The 10,420-nt window shown below is 46.5% G+C and overlaps 1 protein-coding gene across 2 annotated transcripts; it reads left to right on the top strand.

Annotated features, from left to right (window-relative positions):
- The first annotated feature begins 5,905 nt into the window (after positions 1-5,905).
- PIP4P1 (phosphatidylinositol-4,5-bisphosphate 4-phosphatase 1) lies at positions 5,906-10,347 on the top strand. 2 transcript variants are annotated; one of them, XM_084862361.1, is made up of 7 exons: positions 5,906-6,198; positions 6,550-6,740; positions 7,177-7,283; positions 7,898-8,003; positions 8,338-8,390; positions 8,494-8,584; positions 9,516-10,347. In XM_084862361.1, the coding sequence occupies exons 1-7, from the start codon at positions 6,057-6,059 to the stop codon at positions 9,657-9,659; spliced, it is 834 nt and encodes a 277-aa protein (XP_084718487.1). In that variant the 5' UTR covers positions 5,906-6,056; the 3' UTR covers positions 9,660-10,347. The 2 variants fall into 2 exon arrangements, with proteins under 2 accessions (XP_084718487.1, XP_084718486.1); XM_084862360.1 differs by having other exon boundaries at positions 5,906-6,219.
- The last annotated feature ends 73 nt before the right edge of the window (positions 10,348-10,420 follow it).

Raw genomic sequence — 10,420 nt, 5'->3', positions numbered from 1 at the left:
CTCCCCTGCCGATTGACCATCTTGTGTCCACATGGGGGCAGCCATCTTGTGTGTTGGAGTGATGGTTAATTTACACATTACTTCTTTATTATATAGGATATGTAAGAAATAGATGAGATATCAGGGATGTGTATGCACAGAGAAGGCCATGCGAGGCCACAAAAGAGAAAGCAGCTATCTTCATGCCTAGGAGAGAGGCCTGCTAACACCTTGATCTTGAATTTCAAACCTTCAAAACTTTAAGAAAATAAATTTCTGTTTTTTAAGCCACTCAGTCTATGATACTTTATAATGGCGGCCATAGCAAACTAATACACCTCCATAGCCTAATTTTTCTCAATCTAAGTGAGAAGATCCCAGGGGTATTATTGAAATGATTTACCTATATGATACAGGACTATCAACTAATAAAACCCCATTTCAGCCTTTAACAACTGATGTCAGCTAAGCTAGAGTCCCAAGCTGAATATTCAACCTGCTTGGTACTACAGCTCACAATATTGTTTGGTGTAGAAATTGACTTCAAGATGGAGCTTAAGTGCCCTAACTGGTTTTGCTCAGTGGATAGAGCATTGGTCCCTGACTGAGGGATCTTGGGTTTGATTCCAGTCAAGAGCATGTACCTTGGTTGCAGCTGGATCCCCAGTAGGGAACGTGCAAGAGGCAGCTGATCGATGTTTCTCTCCCATTGATGTTTCTGACTCCCTATATCTCTCCCTTCCTCTCCATAAAATCAATAAAAATATAGTTTAAGAAAAGACTGAGCTTGAGTTAATTGATTGATAGCCAGTTATCAAACAATTTCTATGTACCAGATATTGAGCATAAAAAGGGCTCCAGTTTGAATACCATGCATTCTATTGCAAATATTTCTCTTTTCCACATACAGTGTGACTAGAAAGCGGGTCCAGTTCCTGAGTAGGGATGGCTAGGGACTGAGAAATAAAAGAGACAAGACACAGAGATAGAAAGAAAAGCTGGGGCCAGGTGGACCACTGCCCTCTTCTGATGGAGAGACAGTGGCCCAGAGATGATGCAGCGTGTTTATTTTATACCCCCCAATACCAGAAGTTTTACCAAAAGGTCAAGACAAAGGAGATTATTTGCATTCTGAGTAAGCCCTGAGCATTCCTGGTGCTAAACTGGATTTAGATATCAAAACTCACTTCCTGATATCTGGGCTGAAATGAAGGTCAAGCTGACAACAACCTTGTCTTTTTGGCAAAGTGTGTTCCCAGGGCATGGCTTTGCCAAGCCACTGGGTTCAGATGACAATAATTAAAGAATGCCCAGGTGCCTTCCCAGGTGCTCTCTACATTCTACCACCTCTGTGTTTCTGTTTTTTTTTTCAATCTGCTTAGCAGATGATGTGAACGAAAAAGTATTAAAAAATAGTCATAAGACTTAGGCTTTTAGTCCCACTTCAATCTCTCTCAGCTAAAGTAACTGGCTCACAGAGCCTCAGTTTCCACATTTGTAAAATAAAAATAGTCTTGACTTCCCTGTCCATCTCATAGGATCATTTGAACCTAGTTTATTATTTTTTATTAAATTTCTTGGGTTGGCATTAGTAATAGAATCATATAGGTTTCAAATGTACATTTATGAGACACATGATATATATTACATTGTGTTCCTACCACCCAAGGTCAAATCACCTTCCATCACCATATATTTGGCCCCCTTTACTACATCCCCACTCTCTTCCCTCTGATAATCACCATACATACTATTGTTCCAGTCTGAGTTTATGTATTTTTATTGACTTCAGAGAGGGAGAAAGAGGAATAGATAGAAACATCAATGATGAGAGAGAATTTTTGATTGGCTGTCTCCTACACACCCCCTTGTGGGGATCAAGCCCACAATCCAGGCATTTGCCCTGACCAGGAACCAAACTTGTGACCTTCCTGGTTCATAGGTTGACTTCAACCACTGGGCCACGCCTGCCAGACGAGTTTCACTTTTATATCCCACGTATAAATGAAATCATGGTTCTTGGCTTCCTGATTGATTTATTATGCTTAGCAAATGGCAGTATCATAAGGGGATTTGAAATAAGTATTACTATAAAAGTGTTTTATTAACTATGATCAAATTACAGATATTATCTATATTTTTTGCATTTCTCTGCCAATTGACCTACTAAAGACAGAGCTCAAATCCAAGTTATCCATGAACAACAACAGAATAATCCTTCATTGTATTCATTATATTCCAATTTTTTTAAAATATAATTTTATTGATCTCAGAGAGGAAGGGAGAGGGAGAGAGAAAGAAACATCAATGATGAGAGAGGATCATTGATTGGCTGTCTCCTGCATGCCCCCTACTGGGGATCGAGCCCAAAACCCAGGCATGTGCCCTTGACTGGGAATCGAACCCTGGACCTTGCAGGCCAACACTCTATCCACTGAGCCAAACTGGGTAGGGCCCTTCATTATATTTTTAAATTTTTCTCTGTCTACTCTGACTAGAAATGATTTTTCCCTGAATTCATATTATACTGTTTTATTCATTTGTTATGAAGCACATGTTGTATCATGATTTTCTTTTTCTATTTCTTTTTTTTAATATATTTTATTGATTTTTTAATATGTTTTATTGATTTTTTACAAAGAGGAAGAGAGAGGGATAGTTAAAAATATCAATGAGCGAGTATCATCGATCAATTGCCTCTTGCACACCCCCCCTACTGGGGATGTGCCCACAACCCAGGTACATGTCCTTGACAGGAATCGAACCCGGGACCTTTCAGTCCGCAGGCCGATGCTCTATCCACTGAGCCAAACCAGTTTTGGCAGAGAGAATATTCTTTCTATTTGTTAGTATTTACTTCTCCATTTACTTCTCTAGCCACATTCCTTTATTTCACCTGTAGGAGCCCAAACCACTACTACTACTACTTCTACTACTACTACTACTTCAAAAAAAAAAAAAGGCTCCATTCTATTCACTCATTCCAAGAGGATCCTTGGTACTGTGTCTAATCCTCCATCTCTCCCACATTTTGATACACATAATACTAAATTTAAATGAACTTTAAGTAAGGCTTTGGTGAGGGTGGAAGAGTCACAAAAGCCTTACTTATGTATATGTGTAATGTGCAATCAAAGTGCAAATAATGAACAATACTCCACCCCAGTGAAAACTTGAGCAACTGTGTGCCACAAACATCAGAAAAAGCAGCAGACTGGCCTGTCCCTGGTAGAGCTACAACCCCTTGCCTATTTTTGTATCCAGAGGTCCTATAGTACTTTAAGTGTCTGTGGGACAGAACTGCTGGATGGATATTTACTTTTAAGTAGTAGCTGACTTGAAAACTCGGTGTCTAAAACTCAGAACCCAGGTGAAGTCTTCAGCACCTATAACAGCCATAATGGCTGGGACAACAAAATACCTTTATTTTTATTTTATTTTTAAAAAATATATTTTATTGATATTTTACAGAGAGGAGGAAGGGAGAGAGATAAGAGAGCTAGAAACGTCGATGAGAGAGAAACATCGACCAGCTGCCTCTTGCACGCAATAGGGGATGTGCTCAAAACCAATGTACATGCCCTTGACTGGAATCGAACCTGGGACCTTTCAGTTCGCGGACCGACTCTCTATCACTGAGCCAAACCGGTTTCGGCCAAAATACCTTTATTATTAAATATCTGGGAAGGGCTGCATTTTCCTCAGTATTAGGTTCAGTGAAGAGGCTTCTAGCTAATCTCGTCTTCATCCTTCAAGTTGGTGTTTTGTTTTTTGTTTTTGTTTTTTTTCCAATTCCTTGTTGCCTCTCCTGTATAGGGCAGTCACAACTTGGGCTATGACCTGGGGCTGGTGGTGGAGGTGGGGCAATCAGTTGAGGTTCAAGCTTCCATAAAGGCCACAGAAGGTTAAGGAAGAGGCCTGGCAGGGCACTAGGGTCAAAGGTTGAGTTCAGAGGTTACTGATAGACTCTCAGAGTTCTGTTTTGATTTCTGGGAAGGGGTAAGATAGAACCCTCATCTGACGGACTCTTGAGAAAAAAGTGGCCATTCCAGCATTATTCTCAGTCAAAGAACCCCTACATTTAATAGACCTGAGCTAAGGTATTCCTATTGTAACAATCAGATATTTTCTGAGAGCAGGAGCTGAACCATTTCCATTTGATTTCTTCTATGACAATGGGCTCTTCCTATCCAGTTCTGGCTTAACTAAAGGATATTACTTAACTTCATAAAACAAAGATTCACTAAAGTGACTCACCTTTGAATTCCAGAATAACAGCCTTCAGCCTACTCACCTTACCCTTACATAATCAAGGAAATCCTAAATTATTCTTTGCATAACAAAGCCATTCACCTTGACTGACTGTCCTTGCCCTACTCAGAAACACCCAATAAAATTGAAACAATGAAAAAAAGTCCCGTTCCCCTAAGCAAGGAAGAGGAAACCCACACATTTGATCTTTGCCTGGGTCCCTATTTAGTAGAGCACCTATTATGTTTTAGCTGCTGTGCAAGTTGAGTATTGATGAATATAGAAGAACAGGAGAGTGGGTGGGTGGATTGGCTCTGTGTTTAAATGCCTGTTACTTAAGAACTTTTCCAATACTTGTCAGAACAACCTCCACTGTTGCCTAGGGGCAAAGTTGACCCTTTAGAAAGTCTCAAGACTGTCTCATCTGCCAAACAAGGTGACAAAAAATACCGTTGGGCTTTCTGAAACTAGTTTGGCTCAGTGGATACTGGTTTGGCTCAGTGGATAGAGTGTCAGCCTGCGGACTGAAAGGCCCCAGGTTTGATTCCGGTCAAGGGCATCTACCTTGGTTGCCCCACATCCCCAGTAGGGGATGTGCAGAAGGCAGCTGATTGATGTTTCGCTTTCATTGATGTTTCTGACTCTCTCTCCCTTTCTCTCTGTTAAAAATCATTGGATTTGATTGGTTAACTCGATAAAAAGATACTTTTCACCCTATCTGGTTTGGCTCAATGTATAGAGTGTCAGCCTGTGGACTGAAGGGTCCCAGTTTGATTGTGATCAAGGGCACATGACTGGGGTGCCTGCTCGAACCCCAGTAGAAGGCATGCAGGAGTCAGCCAATCAATTATTCTCTCTCACCATTGATGTTTCAACTTCTCTCTCTCTGATATCAATAAAAATATTTTAAAAATACTTTTAATGCAGACTCATAAAAAGATAATCTCACAATCCAATTAGGGATAGGGGGAAAGGTGACATCTACAGACCAGCTCCCAGGAGAAGCCAGTCTTGTGTCCTGTTCCAGAAGTGACTCCAAGCAAGGCTGGGGTTATAATTTTTAACGTTTTAAATCATTTCCTCATGGTACATCTTTCACTGACTTTTTTAGCACGTTTTCTTTGAGCTCAGTGTCTGATAGCACCTCCTCTAGCTGCGCGGACATCCCAAGCTCCGCACGCTTCCACTGCCCGTTCCTTCGAGCCGCGCCTCCGGGTTCTGAAGGAGCTAAATTCGGGCCACTCCACCTGCGCCCGCGAGGATCACGGGACGAGGGAATGCAAGCCTCCAGCCAATGGGATGCCAATCATCGCCGCAAAGAGGGAGAAAACTTTTTCATGGCGCCTTTGCACCAATGAGGAGCAAGGATTGCACCCCGCTCGGGGCGCGTAACAGAGGACTCGCGGCTCCCCGCCACGTGACCCGGGAGCCGGCGCTGCCCCGCCCACCTGCTGGCCCGGAGGTAGCGCGATGGCCCGGCCGCCAATGGCTCGCTCACCCTCTCGTCACGTGCAGCCTCGGCAGGCCAGGCCGCCTTTCGCAAGGTCATGTGACAGATGACGTTTCCGCGACGCCCCCCAATGGTAGAGGAGAGCCGCCTCCCCAGGGCCGGGAATTGGTGCCTCTTCGCGAATGATAACCCGGCGGGGGCGGGGACAGCCCGTCACGTGCTGCGGGACAGACCAGGGCGGGGCGGCCGCCGGCTGCGGTGCGGACCGGGCGCGGGGCGCGCAGGCGCCCTGGGGACCCGGTAGCGGCGGCGGCGGCGGCGGCGGCGACAGGAGCCGGACCCTCCTTGGTCGAGGCTGAAGGCGGCGGTGACGGCCATGGCGGCCGATGGAGAGCGATCCCCGCTGCTCTCCGAGCCCATCGACGGTGGCGCCGGTGGCAACGGATTAGCGGGGCCAGGCGGGAGTGGGGCTGGGCCCGGGGGAGGCCTGACCCCCTCAGCACCACCCTACGGAGCCGGTAAACATGTCCCGCCCCAGGGTAAGCCGGGTGGGTCCGCCGTGCTCCCGGGGGCTCTCCGAGAGGCGGAGGGGCGGGGCCGCAGGTGGAGGGCGGGGCCCCGCGCCAGGTGCGGAGCTGCTGCTGCACTTGTGACTGGGCGAGGCTTCCTTCCTTCCCAATCGCCAGCCGATCTTGAAAACGGAAGGGGTTTCTGAGGAAGCTGATGGCGGGACGGTCTCTGTTATATAAGGAGCCCGCCGGGCTTTGGCCAGAAGGGCTGAGGACCGGAAAGCGATCCCTGACCCCGTGGAGCAGCAATGGTGGTGTCTTGCAAGTGATGCCAGCCCTTCTCTTTCCCTTCCTCCCCAGCATTTCCCCCGTTCCCCGAGGGACACCCAGCCGTGTTGCCTGGGGATGACCCACCCCCCTACTCACCCCTGACCAGCCCGGACAGTGGGAATGCCCCCATGATCACCTGCCGTGTCTGCCAGTCTCTCATCAACGTGGAAGGCAAGATGCATCAGCATGTAGTCAAATGTGGCGTCTGCAACGAAGCCACCGTGAGTTATATATACACACATATATACATACACACACATATACATATATATGCAATATATACATATATATGCAATATATACATACATATATATGTATGTATAAACATATATATCTCCTGTTTCCTGAATCCTTTTTCTGATTCCCTGATTCTAGACCCTGACCTTCAGCCAGAGCTCTTCATAAAACCCAGCTTTCAGTTCGAGGAGTCTCCTACAGCCCTTTCCCCAGCAGCCACTCACCAAAGCTAATGCTTACCATCCTTCACCTTCATACCTATCCCAGATACTTAAGCCTCGTTTTCATTTGCCAACCTCGTGCTGTATGCCTTTCTTTCATTTCTCTGTCCATCTGATCTCTCCTCACAAGGTGTCTTTGGAGGAAATGAAAGGGATTGGGATTAGAGGTTTGCTTACTGATATTCCCATTATTCTCTAGCCAATCAAGAATGCACCCCCAGGGAAAAAATATGTCCGATGCCCCTGCAACTGTCTCCTTATCTGCAAAGTGACTTCGCAGCGAATTGCCTGTCCTCGACCCTACTGGTAAGCGGCATCAGCTGGGGAAGGGCATCAGTGGGGAAACCTGGAAAGCCCAAAAAGGATGAATGGTTGTAGAGAATGTCAAGGCGAGGGAGCCAGGTGTTTTTATTTAGGAGAAAAGGCTAAGGACTGTTGTGCCTCTAGAATAGGGGTGTCGAACTCAATCAGAGAAGGGGCCAAAATCTAAAATCCAGCCTAAATCGCGGGCCGAATGGTTTACTGAACAGTCATAAACTGACAATGTCATAAACTGACAGCGGAGTGCAGTGATGACAGCGCGGTGCGGGCCACATTGCAAGGCCTGGCGGGCTGGATTTGGCCCTCGGGCCTTGTGTTTGACACATGTGCTCTAGAATGTTGTAGCCATCTTCCTCATCTCTGAATAAAAAGATTGGGATGAAATGGTGTACTTTGGGAAGATGGAGAGTTTTGGGGACTGGGTCAGTTATCCTTAGAGAAAGGGAAATTAAAGACCTGTAGTTAAAGCAAGGGCTCTCTGGGGTAGCATTAAAGAGCAGAGTATGTTAAATGTACAGAGAAGTAGAGGAACATAGGCAGGGAGTGGGGGGTATGAAGGAGGATTAAAAACTTTTCAAACACTTCTTTTTCTTGTACAGCAAAAGAATCATTAATCTGGGGCCTGTGCACCCAGGACCTCTAAGTCCAGAACCTCAACCCGTGGGTGTCAGGGTCATCTGTGGACATTGCAAGAACACTTTTCTGGTGAGGAGGGGTACTGGGAAGTCCTGGGGGAAAACCCAAGGAGGAATTGTGAATGTGTTTCTGACTTAAGATAATGAATCCCGAACAGGCCTGTTCCACAAAAACCCATTTCCCACCCTCCCCTGACCTACCCGGTTTCCCTGAAAATAAGACAGTGTCTTATATTAATTTTTTCTCTTAAAGTTGCGCTAGGTCTTATTTTCAGGGGATGTCTTATCTTTCCATGCACTAGGTCTTATTTTCGGAGGATGTCTTATTTTCGGGGAAACACGGTAGGACTCTCAATATAAATGGCCCTGCTTATGCTATTGGTTTCTCCCTTTTTTCTCCATAGTGGACAGAGTTCACAGACCGAACCTTGGCCCGTTGTCCTCACTGCAGGAAAGTGTAAGTGATTATGAATGGCATCATTGAGCTGGTAATCGGGTAAGGGGTAGAGTGAAAATTACAGGACCATTTCACACATCCATTTCTGCTTGCCTCCCCACAGGTCATCCATTGGGCGCAGATATCCACGAAAGAGATGTGTCTGCTGCTTCTTGCTTGGTTTACTCTTGGCAGTCACTGCCACTGGCCTTGCTGTGAGTAACTGAAACCCGACCCCTTTTATTCTTCAGCCTCATCTCTGTAGGCTAAGATTTGGGAATGGCTAACCTAAAAAGGAGGGGACAGGGGGAAGAAATCAAGGGCGTTGTGTTTGTTTTGTGTTTTAATGTATAGAGGAGCTGAAGTTGAGGTGACTGAATAGTGGTCTTCGTTACTACAGGAGAAAAGAAAAGCTATCTTTTTAAAAAATATATTTTTATTGATTTCAGAGAGGAAAGGAGAGGGGGAGATAGAAACATGAATAATCAAAGTGATGGATTGGCTATCTCCTGCACGTCCCACACTAGGGATCCAGCCCACAATCCTCCCGGGCATGTGCCCTGACCAGGAATCAAATCGTGACCTCCTGGTTTATAGGTCAGTGCTCAACCATTGAGCCACACTGGCCAGGCCAGCCATCTTCTTTATGCAGAAGATAGGACAGTGGAGAAATAGCTTAAGTTAGGAGTTGCTATTTAGGAAACCTGGTGCAATTGTAAGACATTAAGAAAAACTGGCCGAAACCGGTTTGGCTCAGCATTGGTCTGTGGACTGAAAGGTCCCAGGTTCGATTCTGGTCAAGGGCATGTATGTTGGTTGCGGGCACATCCCCAGTAGGGGGTGTGCAAGAAGCAGCTGATCGATGTTTCTCTCTCATCGACGTTTCTGGCTATCTCTCTCCCTTCCTCCCTGTAAAAAAAAAAAAAGAAAAAGAAAAAAGAAAAACTGACAGATGATTGGGATTGTTTGAGTTTATTCCTGCCTAGGGGAAGGAAACTGAACAACTGGGCCCTTAAGCAGGTCCCTGAAGGTGTCTGGCTGCACATGGATAGGGAGCAGGGATTGAAGCTTGTGTTACCGTTATTAGGGCTGCTAGAAGGTGGTGAGAGATCACAGTAACCGCCATTCTTTCTTTTTCTTTGTCAGTTTGGGACATGGAAGCAAGCACGGCGATACGGAGGCATCTATGCAGCCTGGGCATTTGCCATCCTGTTGGCTGTTCTGTGTTTAGGGCGGGCCCTCTATTGGGCCTGTATGAAGGTCAGCCACCCTGTCCAGAACTTCTCCTGAGCCCCGGGATGACCCACAGACTGTGCCTGGCCCCTCCCTGGTGGGGACAGTGACACTACAAAAGGAAGCCACGACAGAAGGCTCCCTGGGCTTCTCTGCGAGGAGCCGAGCAGCTGCCTTCCTTTTCCCTGGGGAGTAGGAAGGAACCAGGCCCTCACCTACGTCTGGAGGGGTAGATAACACTGCTGCAGGCCATCTGCTTTCCTCCCAGGGTTGCTGTACTTAGGGTGAAGTAGGGGAAATGTTGCTCCTAAACCTGGATCTTAAAAAGATGGTTCTAGCCTTGTCCTTCCTGTATGCTCCCTGAGCCATTCCTGTCCCTTACACATTCCAGGGCAGGGCTGGGGTGGGTTGCCCTGGGGGTTTCCCTCCCTCTTGTGCACCATTAGGACCTTGCTGCTATTGCACTTCACCAGGGACTGGCTCTGGCCTCAGTCCCCTCAGTCTCCTCTCCCCATTCCATGTCCTGTGGGGGTGGGGCTAACCGCTGCTTTGTACAGAACCACAGGAACTGATGTGTATATAACTATTTAATATGGGGTATGTTCCCCTAGTCCTGTGTTCCCCTTAATTCCTCCTTCCAACCTTACCCCCCAGCAGTATTTCACTGGGCTATGTAGGGTCGCTGTGTTGGGGGAGGTTAAGGACTCATCCTATGCTTGTAAATAAATAACGTCATGACACTGCCCTTTTCTAATTGTTAATCTGTATGTAAGACAAAAATGAGGGAGGGGGAGTTTGTAGCTCCACAGAGGGGTAGA

The sequence above is a fragment of the Pipistrellus hanaki genome, assembly GCF_964339955.1.
Source record: "Pipistrellus hanaki genome assembly, chromosome: 1".
Lineage (NCBI taxonomy): Eukaryota > Metazoa > Chordata > Mammalia > Chiroptera > Vespertilionidae > Pipistrellus > Pipistrellus hanaki.
This window is presented reverse-complemented; position numbering and strand designations above follow the sequence as displayed.

What these genes read in the sequence shown, in the direction of transcription:
- PIP4P1 (XM_084862360.1), top strand. Translation starts at nt 6,057, where the DNA reads ATGGCGGCCGATGGAGAGCGATCCCCGCTGCTCTCCGAGCCCATCGAC. An exon ending in GCCTGTCCTCGACCCTACTG is followed by an intron (nt 7,284 to 7,897) that starts GTAAGCGGCATC and finishes TTTCTTGTACAG; the next exon opens with CAAAAGAATCATTAATCTGG. An exon ending in TGTCCTCACTGCAGGAAAGT is followed by an intron (nt 8,391 to 8,493) that starts GTAAGTGATTAT and finishes GCCTCCCCACAG; the next exon opens with GTCATCCATTGGGCGCAGAT.